The sequence below is a fragment of the Echinops telfairi genome, unplaced genomic scaffold (genome assembly GCF_000313985.2).
Source record: "Echinops telfairi isolate 266 unplaced genomic scaffold, ASM31398v2 ScPeMD7_16;HRSCAF=60, whole genome shotgun sequence".
NCBI classification, from domain to species: domain Eukaryota; kingdom Metazoa; phylum Chordata; class Mammalia; order Afrosoricida; family Tenrecidae; genus Echinops; species Echinops telfairi.
The window spans coordinates 9238625-9254542 of record NW_022103913.1 but is presented as its reverse complement, the minus strand read 5'-3'; the positions used below and the strand labels follow the sequence as shown (position 1 = coordinate 9254542).

General features: G+C 46.9%; 1 protein-coding gene across 1 annotated transcript in view; it reads left to right on the top strand.

Moving 5' to 3' along the window:
* CLDN18 (claudin 18) overlaps positions 1–15918 on the top strand; it is a 21236-nt gene that overhangs the window by 3467 nt on the left and 1851 nt on the right. Inside the window, exons 2-3 of the mRNA XM_004712123.1 lie at positions 12764–12928; positions 14298–14415. Of these exons, the coding sequence (XP_004712180.1) occupies positions 12764–12928; positions 14298–14415 (283 nt within the window). The remainder of the gene's footprint in view (positions 1–12763; positions 12929–14297; positions 14416–15918) is intronic.

The window sequence follows — 15918 nt, the reverse complement described above, 5'->3', positions numbered from 1 at the left end:
GGGGGGGGGCGGTGTAGATGTAGTGCTCCTGGGTCTGGTGTCTATTTGTACGCCAGGTCAGGCCAGGTAGAACGCTCTTAGAGAAGAAACCCAGCCGCCACCAAAGACCCCTGGGCTGGGTCAAACCCACAGTCAGAGGGGTCCTGGGGTCTCGGAGAAGAGCATCGGGGCCAGTAAGCTTGGAGAAGGACCTTCTTAATTATGAGCCCTGCACTCAGACTGTCTGGTGCTCCCACAATCATTTAGGGCCTTGGGAACTGTTGGTCTACATCGTGGTCAGGAAGCTAGAACCAGGGGGCCTGCTGGTCCTGTTTTGCATCTCTTCCAAAATAGCACTGCGGGGTTGGGACAGGGGCAAGTGTGCTAGGTTCTGTGGCGAGTCTCCTAGTGGACCTGGCAAATGTCTACCTGGGCTGCAGCAGTGTACAAACCAAGGTACAGCACCTGGCAGCTACCACAGAAGCGTGTACCCGCTCCCCCAGTAGGAGTGAAGCGGTCCACCACGAGTTAGGAAAGACATTTCTTTGAACTAAGGTTCCCCAAAAGTTCTTAGTTCTTTGAACTAAGGTTCCCACCTATGAAATTACTGAGCTGTCTGGCCATGGAGAATATTTCCTAAAAGCGTAGAGTGGAGAGTAACTGGCCCTCGTGTAGCAGGAGTGGCTGCAGGTCACTTGGCCTTCAGAAATGCAAATACCTGTGTGATGACTCACACCTGGCTGCCTGAAGTAAAGAATGGTCAGGAGATTTCCAAATGGGCATGTCTCAAAAGGACCCTCTGAAGCTGGAGGCAGGAATGTAGGGAGACGGAGCCATCAGAGAAGGGACAAGAAAGTGGACACCTGGAGGATGCTGAGGAGCTGGCTGGGATAACATCAACCAGCCAGGGCCTGACACATAAAGGTGACTCTGAAAAGCCATCGGAAGCTGCTGCTTCCAGCGTTTTCTCGAGAATGACCTGAAGCAGCGGAGCAAGGCAAGAGGCCTGGAGAGAGAACTGAAAGGCTCCGAGAGTTTCATTCAGACTTAGACCTTCCTTAGACCATCTAGAAGTAAGCCATCGAGGGCTATGAAGACACAAAGCAGGTACCATTATATTACTTTGATTAAGCATCAAAAATGCTTCTAATTCTCAAGTGCTTACTAAATAAAAGTCCTTCTCTTACACATTATCATTTAGTACTTGTTCAATCACCTGATCTCTCTATAGCCTGTCTATTTGGAATTTAGAGTCAGAGAATAATTTAGTTCCGTTCCACAAATTGAATGTGTTAATGTAATCCGCAGATAAGTGAATGAAGTGAACGGTGGTGGTAGCAAGACTGTCCATTTGGTTATTACCAACTCAGATTCGTTGATGGCTCTTAAGTCCCTCTTGCTGTATTCCAAATAGTCAATGCAACACATAGTGCTTGAAACAGAACAAAAAGAGCTGCTTAACATGAGCTTGTCAGTTTAATCGTCACTAGCACACACGGAGGTGTGTATTCACTTGGTTTTTACAAAGATGGAAAGTGAGACTCAAGAGACAGGACAAGACAATGTGCTCAACTTCCCAGGGAAAGAATATAGCAGATGCAGGAGGCGGCCCGAGGTTGAGCATCTTCCAAGCTGTGTCCTTCCCTGCCCTGGGATCAGACTCTGTCTCTACACCCCAGCTAGGAAGGGTTGTCTTCAGAACCAGATCGATCGTTCTGGAGTTGAGAATAACGAATGCAGAGGACGCGTCTGCATCGATTTATAGCAGGATCACTAACTATAAACCATGTGCTAAGTTAGGTCACTTGCTAAAGAGTAGATAATTGGTGATCGTTCCCATTCCTCTTCCCTGAACAGGGTGGGAGGGAAGAGCAAAAGGCAGGACAGGAGCAGGATGGAGTGGAGGCAAAAAAAAAAAACACTTTACAAACATGTTCTGGCTCCGTGGAGACATCACCAACCAGCAGTGTTTCCCCCAACTGTGTTTGCAAACATTCAGGCTGCCTTGGGCGCAGCAGCAGGGCCCGACACCTAGCCCTGGGATCAAGGGCACGGCTTGGCCAGCTGCATCTCTTGGCCTCCCTTTGCGAACTGTGAAAGCGCTCATGAAAAGGCCCTGATGTGAAAGTGCTCAGTGGCTCATCAAGACTAGCAGTGAGCCCGTAAAGCCCGCCGAGAAACAGGCAATTTCTCCAAAATCAAGCCTCTGTTACGAAGCCCAATATCCAAAGCAGAGATAGTTTACATTGCTTCTTCTCCTCTTCCTTCCTCTCCTCACTTGCGTTCTGGCCAGGTCAGTTTCTCAGCCCCTTTCAGGCACTTGACTTTGTTCTTCCAATGACTGGCTACATTTCCCTTTTTTTATCTCAGTGTGAGAATTTAAAAAGAGAGAGATAAGAAACGGGGAGTTTCCGATTAACCATAGGGAGTGTTTTGGTTTAAATTATACAACATTTAGCTCAGAGAATAATTTGCTAAAATCTGAAGCTAACTTGCCTGGAAGAGAAGGTGGAATATATACCCAATTGCTCTCACGGCTCCTTGTCAGAGGTGCCGCCCTGCTGGTTTAGGCTTGTTTGGGCTGGATGCTCTTGCATCAGGCTGAATGCCCACCACAGCCCAGTGAAGCCAGCTCTCGTCGGTCTCCAATTTGTGGTGGAAGAGACTGGTCTAGGGAGGCTTAGTGATTACAGGTTAATAATGAAGTCGAAATAACATCCAGTGAGCCTCATAGTTGTCAGGGAACCTGAAGTATGTTGACACAGAAATGCCTTTTATCCAAAAATAAACAAACCAAACTTACTCAGTGCCATCAAGGCCCTGCTGACCCATAGTGACCCTATACGACAGGCTAAAACTGACCCTGTGACTTTCCGAGACTGTAACGCTTCACAGTCGAAAGCCCATCTTTCTCCCGAGGAGCGGCCAGTGATTTCCAACTGTGGACCTTGCTGTTAGCAGCCCAGTGTGTAACCACTACGCCACCAGGGCTCCTACCATGCCTGGTACAGATGTGGGCAAATATCTAAATAGCTATATACAACGATGTGTGTGAGGTTTCTGGGTAATGCAAAGGCTCCGTGCTCACCTACTAACCAGAAGGTTGGTGGTCCGAATCCACCGAGCAGCACCTTGGAAGGCAGATGTCTCTAAAGATTACAGCCAAGAAAAGCCTATGGAGCAGTTCTACTGTGTAATACATGGGTGCCCCATAAGCGTCCCATGAGCGCAAAACGATTTGACAACAGTGGGTTTGATCTTTTTTGTTGTGTGTGAAGGAGACACCATGGGATCTGTCAACATACTTGCAAACCCCAAGAGAACCTGTGACAACGCGGTCGTGAGAGCAAGCTCCGTGTGCTGATGTCTCCAAGAGCCCAGCTGTGCGGACTCGGGAGTCTGAATGGTTGTGGTGACCGTTGAGGACAGGCAGTCCACTCCCAAAGCATCCTGCCCTAGAGTGGACCGTCAGTGGTGGGGCATCATTTCTCAGCGGAGGGACACTCCTCCATCAGAGGTGCTCAGCCCTTGCCTTCGGGGTGACGGGAAGAGCAGAGAGGGTGTAGTGCCTCCCCCTTCTCCTCCCTCCTGGGTCCATGTTCCCGGATCTCCTCTGGCTCCTGGCAGATCTTTCTGGATCCTCTTCTCAAGCCCTTCTTCCTTTCTAACCCATCGCAATCCCTCCCATGAGATGATTTCAAATATTCAACCATATATTGTTCAGCATCGAATTCAGTCAACACCAGCTGAAGCCCTGGATGGATGACCAGGAACAGCCTCTTTCTAAGAAAGGGGAGAAAACAGATATGGTGGAGCCAGGCTTGGTTTTATTGTGGTAGCATCTGATTCTCATAGCAGTTCGAGGTAGAGCTGAGGAAACTCAGCTTCGCTGAGGCTGAATGATTTGTGCATGTTTGTGTGAGGAAACCCGATTGGCATCCATCCTTCTGTAGGATTTCACAAACGGCAAAGAACTTTCATGGCGATCCCTCGGTTTTCAGGAGAACCTAGGTGCTTGCGCTTTCTGTTATCTAGAGTCTGGCCTCCTGGGAGTCTCCCCAGTCGTCTCCCCAGTAGTCCTCGGCAAAGGTGGGGAGACTATATTCTCAGCTCTTGGGTTTGAAACCTGGGATTTTCACCAAGGCTTTGACTTGGAGCTTAAGAGGGGCCAGTTAACCCCCGAGAGTCAGTGCTAACGCGGAGGATCACTAAGGGGGCAAGCCTCTTTGTACCCAGGTGCTTCCTACAAAAGAATGAGCCCTAGATAGGCCAATTCTAGTGCTCGCTGCATCTCCCGTAAACCCCTTGGATTTCCAGGTCATTGTTGCACCACCTTGAGTTTCTGACTGCTCTGCTTGGGTGGTGGTGGGCCCGGCCCAGGAAGGCTGGGCAGCAGCAGCAGCAGGCGTTTGCTAAAGGCAGTTGTTCCAGGCTTTTCCATGTCTTTGCTGGCCAAGAAGTAAACTATTTTGAGTACTACAATGGAGGAAATCCGGTCAGCCCACTGCAGAGCCCAGACTTCACGAGGGGCTTGGTTTGCCTCAGCTTTTACTTGATGGACTCTGAACGGAGAACCCCCGCTGCCCGCCCCCAGTCAACTCTGCCTGGCACTAGTTGCCGACTTTCCTCCGACCAAGAGGAGGCAAGCACGCATAGCAGTAGACTCAAGATGCTTGACCTCGACTGGGTTTTCTAAGTTATTTTGTACAGTTTTCAGCAGCAAAAACAAAAACCAAACTGGGTCTTCGGCTTTATCCCCATTTCTTGCAAGGGAAGACCTTTACACAGTTGGACACTTTTTGGTTTTTCCTCATTTTTGAGACTTTTAACCCTCTTTTGTATTATTTCTACAGTAATTTGTAAACATATTTATTTTTACCTGCTTTTTTTACTTTTCAGGTCAAAATTTTTTAACCAATTTGTCGAAATTAAGATTCTCATGTGACACTTAGTAGTCCTCACCAAAGGTGCCTCCACTGGCCCTTTCTACCTCTACTCTGAGGCAGCCTTTGTCTGAGGGTAGGGACCCTTCCCCAGAAGGGCCGCCCCAGGTCCAAGTCCTTGGCTCCAGGGAAATGGCTGTCTCATCAGCCCCTTTGTGCCCCATGTCTCAGGGGTGTCATCCAGTGGCAATGCGTTCCTCTCAGCTCCCTCACGCTGACTCCTCCTTCTTAGCCTTTCTTGAGAACTGTTTTCTCACATTATTCCTTGAAAGTGTATGTTGTTAAATAATTCACTGAAAACTTCTGGGCATGGGTCTAAAAAATTGATATGTCTTTACCATCTCCCCAGGGAGGTTCTGAGGTATAGCCAGGGTCCAGACCCACCACCCTAAGTCTTTGCAGAGCACAGAAATAGGGCAAGAGTACCTTACCTGTCGGTCCACTTAGGAGGAATGAGGTAGTTTGCGAAAGGGAGGAAGCACTTAGTTCCCATTTTTGTGTTTGCACTTTCAGGCCTGATTTCTGCCCACCCTTCAGGTCTAATAACACCGCATTGTTCATAGGGAAAAATGCTGCAGCCACACCTTTGGTGCAGGATATCAGGCTGGAGATTCCACTGACTCACCTGTTATCTACTGATAAGGCCCAGCCTCTGGCTCAGAATACCAAACAAGAGACCAACAGCCAAACGCCTGGCCCAGGAGTCAGCACTGATGCACAGTGACCCCCTGTGGGTTCCCGGGACGGGGACTGTTTATGGGACTAGAAAGCCTACCCTTTCCCCCTTGGAGAGGCTGACTATGCGAGTCACAGCCCAATACAGAACCACTATACGACCAGGGCTTCACAAAGAAGAGACAAGGTGGCTAGAAGCGAAGCCTGTCTATTTGGAGCCAGTTCCTCTGGTCATCTCCCTATGGAGCAGGATGAGAATCCCAGCTAGAGGGAAGTTCAGTTCACCACCCGGCATCTCCGTGGTCATTACTGGGCTTGGGAATCCTTTGTTCTGTCCATCCAAGCCAAGAGAACGGAGGAAAGAAGTAAGATCTTACCATGAAAACCTAACCTAGCAACTGAGCGCCTGAGGAAAAGGCAAGGACAGAGATAGAGAAGGCTGGCCAGGGCTCCCATATTCAAGGACTCCTGTGGCAAGCCTGTTGCAATTCTATCCATCAAGTCAGCGCACCTTCAGTCTACTAACATCGCCACCTTTCTCATCCAGCAATGTCAGAGAGCTCGGCTCCAGCCACCACATGCGCGATGTTTTCAGAAAGAGAATCAGTCACCCCACTCTTGCCAAGGGTCCAGGATTTAGCATCTTAAATTATAATTTTTCATAAAATAAGGAAGAAGCAGGCTTCATCTTACGTGGCTAGTTATTTGTTGTTGGTTGCTGAGTTTGGGTTGTTTTATTTTAACCAGATGCTTTCTAGGTGCTTCTCAAAGGGATAAAGGATTGTGTTCTCTGAGCAGCTCAAGAGTTCACAAAGCAGACTAGAACAATTTATTAAAAACTTATAAGTTCCCGAGGAGCCTAGTGGCATAGTGGTCACCCAGTCAGAGCCACCAGTCTCTCCTCGAGAGAAAGACAAGAGTCTGTACTCCCATGAAGAGTTGCAGTCATGGAAATCCACCGGGGCAGTTCTACCTTGTCCTATAGAGTTGCTATGAGTTGGAATCAACTTAATGGACATGAGTTTTGAGTTAAATAAGTTCCTAAGAGGATTTAAAGTTGGTAAGAGACCCATGAAGACATGCCATTCCTATTCCTTCCTTCCCTTGGCTGTCCAGTGTCTTGCAAGGAATATCCCAAAACAGAACAGCTGAGGCTACTTCCTGAAGACAAGGCAACCCTACAAAGATTCTCTGTGCTTCTGTTCCTGGGCAGAGCTTGTAGATAGAGAGCATGAAAGCTACACCATGAGCTTCAGCACCGTGTGGTCCTTTTGTGCTGCCACCTCCCACCCACAAGCATCGTCATCCTTTCTCACTCAACAATGTCATGGGAAAGCCAGGTCGCTCGGTCGCAGCCCCATGACACACATGATGTATTTTCAGAACAAATATTAAAACTATTCAATCTAAGGAGAGTCGGTGATCCCTGGTACTCACAAGGTGAAGAGCAATTTGAGGTTCAGGACTCGAGGTACACATCTCATCTTCCTGGGTTACAAACGACTTGAAACCAAAAACCAAACCAAGCTCACCACCATCGAGTTGATGTCAACTCCTAGTGACCTTATAGGATGGGATAGAGCTGCCCCTGTGAGTTTCTAAGACTACAACTCTTTATAGGAGCAGAAAACCCCCTTTTCCTCCCCAGGAACAACTGTTGATTTTGAACCACTGACCTTGTAGTTAGCAGCCCAACTCATAACCACTATGCCACCAGGTCTCCTGCTTGAGGAAGAGATAAATTTCTCATGAAACTTTACCCCTCCTATATCTGCAAAGGAAGATTGCAGAAGCTTTGAACTTTAAATAATTGCTGAATGAAAACAAATTCATGGGCCATCAGAGTACATCAATATCTGCTGTTAGAGAGTACGGGCAGGTAAAAATGAATGCCCAAGCAGGTGTCACAGGCTTGCCTTTGTTGTTGAGCGAATGGGCAAGGACGTCAGTGCAATCAGTTCTCCCAGGAATTATCTGATCCTGAGGTGTTGGTCCACATCATGACCAACACAGTTACAGGGGGGCCTACACTGACTGGGCACTTATCCAAGACTCTTGCCAGCAGAGGAGTAAAGTTAAAATCAGAAGTTTCTTAGGAAGAAGAGACTCAGAATCCAGTGATTGAGTTGGAATCAATAGTGTGAGACTCGAGTAGCTGATCCCATCTTCTCCAGCACAAAAGAGTACTTGGTGAGGATGCTGTCAGAGCCTCTTCCACAGGCCCTTCAGAGGGCTCTTTAATAAATTACACATGATCTACCTCTCTTTCATCAATATTTTTCATTGATCTCCAATTCTTCCATCATGACAAATTGCTTCATGAAACACACCTCACAGTGAATAAACTGGCAGCTCCACTGATCTTGGCCATATTTGACATGGAAATCTCCCCGAAGAGAAGGGGGAGCACTCCCTCCCAAGGTGCCTCGAGGAGCTGGGGAAGCTCTCGTCTGAGATTCACATTTATAAACCACTCCCAGGACAGGCTGCGCCCTGAGGTGATTTGGGGAGAATGTTCCTTTAAAAATTATTAGCATCCATTTCAAAAGATGATGCTTTATGGCAGGGTCTTGAAGTTTAGTAGATATATTCTACTCAGAAACTACAGCCACCCATGCCTTGAAAAGATTTTTCCAAGATAAGATTCCTCAAAGTAGTGTGCTGTGATTAGCAAACAAAGATTTTGGAGCCGGTTCTGGATCTGACCTGGTCTGCCTTCCCCTCGATGTGTCATTTTGGGTGAGTTACATAATCACTGACCCTCAATTCCCTCAACTGTAAAATGGAGGTAATCTTATCACCTACATTTCGGGGTGTTTAATGAAGATGAAGATTATTAACTACCTGAAAAGGTCCTAATGATTCTCCATCAAATATAACAATTGGTTCTGACAATAAAGGCAGGAGAAAGTTTTCTGCTTTACTTACAGCTTCCTCTGGGTCTCTCACCTATAGCAGTGTAGAATCGCCCTGGGTATTTTCTTCAAGAAGAAAAAAGGTTTTAAATACTGCTCCTGTTCCTGTTCCAGCCTCAAATTTGAATTTTTCATGGGCATTAACTGGCCCCTTGAGCACACCCTAGGATCACCACCACCCCTCCCCCATCATCATTATTGGAACTATGCAAGGTCTCTGGAGCCCTGGTGGTGTAGGGGTTATGAGTTGGGCTGCTAACCACAGCAGCCTCAGTTCAAACCCACCAGCTCCATGGGAGGTAAATGAGACTTTCTACTCCCACAAAGAGTTATAGACTCGGAAACGCACAGGGAACATTCTTCCTTGTCCTGCAGGGTAGCTCTGAGGGGGAACTGACCCCATGGCAGGAAGTTGGGTGGTTGGGTTGGGTTGGGTAGGGTTGGGTTGGGTTGGGCTGGGTTGGGTTGGTTTAGTGTGTTTGGTTTCGTTTGTTTGGTTTTGTGATGCAAGGTCTCACAACTTTCCAACATGCAAGTGTTGGTGGTAGCACTTCTAGAAACTGGTGGAATCAGTCCTAGTTGACCCTGACTTACTCTCTTGTCTGGCCCTATTGAGACTGTCTCTGAGGTGATGTTCCTCCTCTTTTAAAAAGCCTCCCTGGAAGACCATCCACCAAGCTGTTAAAATTAGCTATCTCCAAAAGGTGGAACTGCAGGTTATTGTTTTTATAGTTTTCAGTAGAAACTGAACATTTTGCATGATCACTCATTGCTTATGTAATTGGGGAAAATGAAGCTTTTTCACACACACACAAAAAAATGATTCTCTGACAGTACTCTGTAGATGTAGTGCATTTGTAGCTGAGAGACTTGTCAAGAGCGGCCCTCCTAGCCTGAAAGGCACTTCAACAATCCTTTTGGATCCCTGTGGAAAGTCTCCAACAGGAAGGCCTTGCTGGGTGTATTTCCAGAGACAGACAAAACCATCTTGAACCACGGATTTCAAGTGACCAAACTCTAACCTAAATTAGCTTAAGACATTAAAAGGACCATTATATAATGATCCTGGGATATCTTCTGGAACCTAAGGAAAGAGTGGCTAGAACTGTCAGATGCTAGAGCTCTTGGGAGCTCACACTGTCAGGACTCTCGATCTCCCTCTTGGGTCTGGTCTCACCAGCTATCTCTACCTGGTGGATTCTTAGGGCCATTTTGTACATCTTCAGCCATGAAGAGAGGCTGACTGATGCTCTCACCTTTGGCTGAAGTTCAAAATACTAGCATTGTGCATGAAGGTCTCATATGTCCAGTTTGAGTCAAATGCTCATGTTGGACTGATCAACTTTGGTCATGAGCTGCCCTGTGGGGTGGGGCATGACCTGAAAGTCAGGCTCAGTAGTGCAACTCAAAGTATGGCCTGTGGACTGTGCTGACCCATAAGCTGTTTGTTTCTCATATGAACAGTTCCAGTGCCAAAACTCCTGGAATGCTTTTGGAGAATAAATATTTCTAAATATTTATCACAATTTGACATTTCTGAAACATCAAACGTGATATGTTTCCAGATGATTGATTTGTGACAGAATGGTAATTACAAATTGTAAATGGTTTCAGAAGCTGTGATGCAAAACTTATTTATATAAAACATGATACAGGTGATATAAAATTAATCATGGGTGAGAGGATAAAGGGAGATATACTGGGGAGATAAAACACATGACCTCTCCATGTAGTGTCATACTCTTCTTCTATCAAACTACCCATACTAGGGGTTCATCTCTCTGAAAGACACTGAACACTCACTGATCTTCCTTATATAATTCTAACATACTTAGAATTGATATGTTTAATTACTGTACTTCAGCATAAGTTCCATGAGGGCAGAGACTGTCTGATCTATTGAATATTGTCGCCCCAGTATCCAGTCACTCAGAAAAAATTGTTGAGTATCTTTCAAGATGCACTAGAAATAACTCTGGGTATAGGTAAAGCAATCCCATACTGTCATGCCCACCTGTCCCTGGGTGATTGACAGAGTCCCATCAGGACCCACAGCTACCATTGATTCCTGTAACAGGAATAAACTATGGTCCAGTTGAAAAGTCCAAGATTGAGATATTGGACTTTTTATATACACTTGAGGCATTAACCATTGCCTTAATAATCCCTTTGGAAAGAGACAAAACTATAGAACCTACCTTGGTCTATGTATTAGCCTGCGCAGATTAGAGAAACAAATTCATAGATATGCATATGTATATTAGAAAGAGCTTTACATACAAGAGCAATTGAATATTGAGAAAACAACCTGGCCAAGTCCATAAGTCCAATATTAGCCCATATGTCCAATATCAATCTATAAAGTCCTCTTCAGACTCATGAAACACATGCAATGAATCTGAATGCAGGAAGATCACAGGCTAGTGGGTGGTTAGTCTTGTGGATCCAGTGGTGTTGTAAGCATCTCCGCACTGGCAGGGGTCTCCATGTGACTTCTCTGGCTCCAGAGGTCTGGTTCCATCAGCCTCTCTCCATGTGTCTTCTCCACAGGGATGTCTCACTGGGAGTGAGGAGAGAGAGAGACTCCCACCTCCAAGGAGGAAATACAAGAGTTTCCAGAATCCTCAGAAAATGGCCATGCCCACACAGAGGTCTCATTGGCTATATCCTGATTGACAGGCTAGACTCCAACCCGACACTTTGGCTCGGATTGGCTAGACTCCAGTCCTCAAATTGACACCAGATTATGTAACTACCACAGTCTATCACTTAGAAGTCTTGGCTTCATTATATGCCATAATTGAACAAAGGTTTTCCTAAAGTGAGCAAAGCTATATGAAGCATTAAGCCCATATGGAAATGGAAAGAATAGAAAAGAAAGATATTTGAATTAGAGTTCACCACTCTATTATTGTACTAGGACCTCTTTCAATAATTTAGAATAGCAAGCCATTCCCTTTAGAGAAAAACCATTCCCCCTTCCTAAACCCCAGAAGAACAAGATGCAAAATGGGTTACTTAAAATCCCAAGGGTTCTTCCAGCTCACACTGTTCTTAATATTCTTATTCTATAGATATCTGCATGCACGCTTCTCATCAGTCAAAGGATTGTAAATGACATGTTTTGCTCTCCCCGCCATTCCATATCCCTCGACAATGAAAACTCCATGGCTTATGGACTTGCTATTTCTCGAAGGTCTGATGATGGTGGCTTTGTCTTCTTAATCCAGAGTCTAATCAGTCATGCCGTTGTTGTTCTTTGCTGGTGAGTCGGCTCTGACTCACGACAACCCCATGATGTACAGCAGGATGAGACGTCAGCTAGACTAGCACCAAGTTCATTGTCATTGGTATTGTGGGCTTAGCATTGCTGCCCCGTGTGTATTGAGTGCCTTCGATCCTGACGCTCATCCTCAGCATGATATGTGCTGCTGTTGTTAGGTGTTGTCAGTTTCGTCCTAACGCATAGCAACCCTATGGACAACAGAATAAAGCCCTACCCCGGCAGTCCTGCGCCATCCCCAAATTATGAGGTTTACGTCCATTGTTGCTGTCGTTATGTCACTCTATCTCATCGGGGTCTTCCTCTTTTTCTCTGACCCTCTTCTTTACCAGGGGTGGTCTCCTTTCCCAGGGACTGATCCCTGCTGATCCTCTCACTCGTCTCACCGCCAGGACGTAATGCTGCGTCACAGCGACCTCCGGGGGGTTTCTGAGACGGTGGAAAGCCCCATCTTTCCCCTGTGGAGCTGCTGGTGGTTTCGAATTGCCAATCATGCGGGTCCCAGCCCAATGAGGAACGACTGCATCACAGGGCTCCTTGATCCCTGCTGAAAGCATATCCAAATAGGGAGGTGAAGTTTCATTCTCACTTCTAAGGAGCACTCTGGTGGTACTTCCTCCAAGACAGAGTAGTTTGTTCCTCTGGCAGGCCATGGACTTTCCATGTTCTTTGCCAGCCCCATAACTCGAACGCATCCATTCTCTCTTCCGGATTCCCTTATTCATTATCTAGCTTATGAGACGATTGGAAATACCATGGCTTAGGTGAGGGGAACACAAATCCTTAAAGAGATATCTTTGTTCCTTTAAACTTAATAAAAAGTCTTCTGAAGCAGATTTGCTTAATACAGTATCTCATTTGATTCCTCTACGGATTTCCAGCTTTGTATGACACTGGCCGCGCATTCTGTAATCAGCCCTGTTCAGGTGGTCTGACTTGTGTGTTTCCATCTTGCCCTTCCGTCACAGCCATGCTTCAGGCGGTGCGAGCCCTGATGATCGTGGGCATCGTCCTGGGGGCCATTGGCCTCCTGGTGTCCATCTTCGCCCTGAAGTGCATCCGCATCGGTAACATGGAGGATTCTGCCAAAGCCAACATGACGCTGACCTCTGGGATCATGTTCATCATCTCAGGTAAACAAGGCGCCGGGCTTCTCACTCTCAAAGGTGCTCCTGAAATGTCCAAAGCAAAAGCCAAGCTGTCCAGGAAATGGGGCTCCTCCGCCCCTGCCAGCGTGGACCAGAGCTTTATTGTTTGCTTGTTTGTTTGTTTGTTTGTTTAATCATTCTATTGGGGGCTCTTACAGCTCTTATCACAATTCATCCATCCATCCATTGTGTCAAGCACATTTGTACATATGCTGCCTTCATCATTTCAAAACATTGTCTTCCTACTTGAACCCTTGGTATCAGCTCATTTACCCCCCTCTCCCACCCTCCCTCCTTCATGAACCCTTGATAATTTAGAAATTATTATTTTTCATATCATATACCGACCACTGTCTCTCTCCACCCACCTTTCTGTTGTTCGTCCCCCTGAGGTGGGGTGGGGGGGACTACTGTCTCTCTCCACTCACTTTTCTGTTGTTCGTCCCCCTGAGGTGGGGTGAGGGGTTTTGTCAATCATTGTGATCGGTTCCCCCTTTTCCCCCACTCCTTCCACCTATACTCATGGTATGGCTACTCTCACTATTGGTCCTGAGGGGTTTATCTGTCCTGGATTCTCTGTGCTGCAAGCTCTTATCTGTACCAGTGTTCATGCTCTGGGCCAAAGCTTTTTATACTGGGATGTGAGATGTACGTTCAGCGGTCTAGTCCACTCAGTAGAATTAACATGAGTGCTAAGGTCCCTCCACCAAGATGTTACTCCCAGCCCATTGTATGTGTAAGTCGTTCTCAACCATGAAACAGTTATAGAATTGCATCTCTAAAAGGATTAGGAGCCCTGGTGGCACAGTGGGCCACAGGTTGCACTGCTAACCACAAGGTCAGTAGTTCAAACTCACAAGCCACTCTTTATGGGAGGCTTTATACTCCCATAAAGATTTGCAGTCCCAGAAATCCCAGGGGCAGTTCTACTCTGACCTACAGGGTCGCTATGCGCCAGAACCCATTGGATGGTAGTGAGTTTGGGTTGCCTAGCAGCATTTTTTTGGTGAGACTCTAGAAAGTGACTTTAAGGACCTATGCTCAACATCATGAAAGGAAAAGACCCCAAAGATTTAGACTATTGACCCCTGGTTCCAGAATGCATGAAAGAATGTCTTCCCACAAACACATAAATCCTACCGCCATTAATGAGATGGCTATTTTAAGTGCTTCACATGGTGTCTACCATATAATAACAATTCAATCATCAATGTTAGATTGATCATTTTGTATAGAGATGAAATAGTCCTACTCATCTAAGCTCACTTAAGCCTTTAAATTCCCTCTCAGTTGCCTCAGAAACATTGTGACCCCTTTGAAGCTATGCCAGAGCTTTCTTGTTCTTTGCCCACAGGCATCTGTGCAATTGCCGGCGTGTCTGTGTTTGCCAACATGCTGGTTACCGACTTCTGGATGTCCACTGCTAACATGTACACGGGGATGGGCGGAATGGTGCAGACGGTTCAGAACAGGTAAGCGCCTCATCTAGGCCGCCTTCCACAGCAAATGCTGCTGTGGGAATCCGCTTACACACATGAGCAGGACGTGACTGTCAGTGCCTGAAATGGCAAAAAAACAGTGTATCAGCGGCAACCATGCCACATCGCAAATCACCAATGACCTGTAGATTCATAAACTTCATTTCAGTGAAATATGCTTAGTGGTCTGGCTTGAGACTGATCTGATATTTGCATTGAAACACATCCACAGTGCACAGGATTTAACTCACACCTTTGCACAAGCCCCACTATGTTGTAATGAAATAGCACTATTTCCCAAGTACGTGAGGCATGTAAATGAGCATCAAGCAACACCCCAGCCCATCATGGGAACCTAGCTAAAAAACCCACTGCCAAAGAGTCAATTCTGACTCACAGAGACCCTGTAAGACAGAGTAGAACTGCCTCTGGGAGCTTCCAGAGTTTAAATATTTACAGGAGCCTATAGCGTCAGTTTCCTCCTGCAGGGCAACTGGTGGTTCAAACTGCTGACGCGGAGGTTAGCAGCTCCGCACAGACATCGCTGCACCACCAGGGGGCCCGACTCAGCTTGGGTAGAAGCTGGACCAGAAATGAGCAAGGTGCGGGATGAGAGAGAAAAGTGATGCTTCCGCTGTCTAGAGTTGCTTCTTTCTCTCGCTCATTGCTGCATCCCTCCTGCAAACGTTTGGAGTGCTGTGAGCACCCAGAGTGTGTGGAGCGCTGGGATGCAAAGCCCCCACCCTCCTGGAGATGGCAATCCAGCAGCGAGAACTGAAGCCCCACTTAATTTGATGCCCGAGGGAAAGCAGAACCTTGGAAAGAAAGCAGAGCCATCCCCAGACAGTTTAGCCACTGCAGAGGAGGTAGCTCATGATGAAAAGTTGCATGGAAAATCCTGAAAGAAAGATATGTGTTCCACCTAAGTGATTCATCGTTTCTGGAGTGGATACAATTGGCATTTCTCCAGCCACACCAACAGGGAAGACGGCCGTAGGACATGGGGAATCCTTTCCTTTCTGGCTCCCAGGAACTCCAATCCCCACGCATGTTTCTGCTTTGTTTCTCAAAGGGGAAAGGAGGTGGCCCCATCAACTGCCCTCATTCTCCTCTGTGCGCCTGTGGTAACAAAGAGAGTGGAGAGAGAGGCTGACCAACACATCCTGATTTGCCAGGGGCTTTCCGGTTTTAGGAGCCATGGTAGTGTAGTGGTTAGGTGTTTGGCTGCTAACAGTTCAAAGTCACCAGCCACTCTTCGGGAGAAAGATGAGCTTTCGACTCCCCCAAAGAATTACAGTTTCAGGAACCCACAGTAGTAGTTCGTTTGCCAGTTTGGGGGACAGTGGACTTCCTGAGATGTTTCTCTGAGACCAGACTTCTCATTCTATGCCTGGCTGACACATGTCACTGCTGACTAACGTCGGTCACACTTCTCTCTAGGGCACTATGACTAACAGGCTATGTCTCAAGGGAATGTGTGTGCAAGGGGTCTGGGCA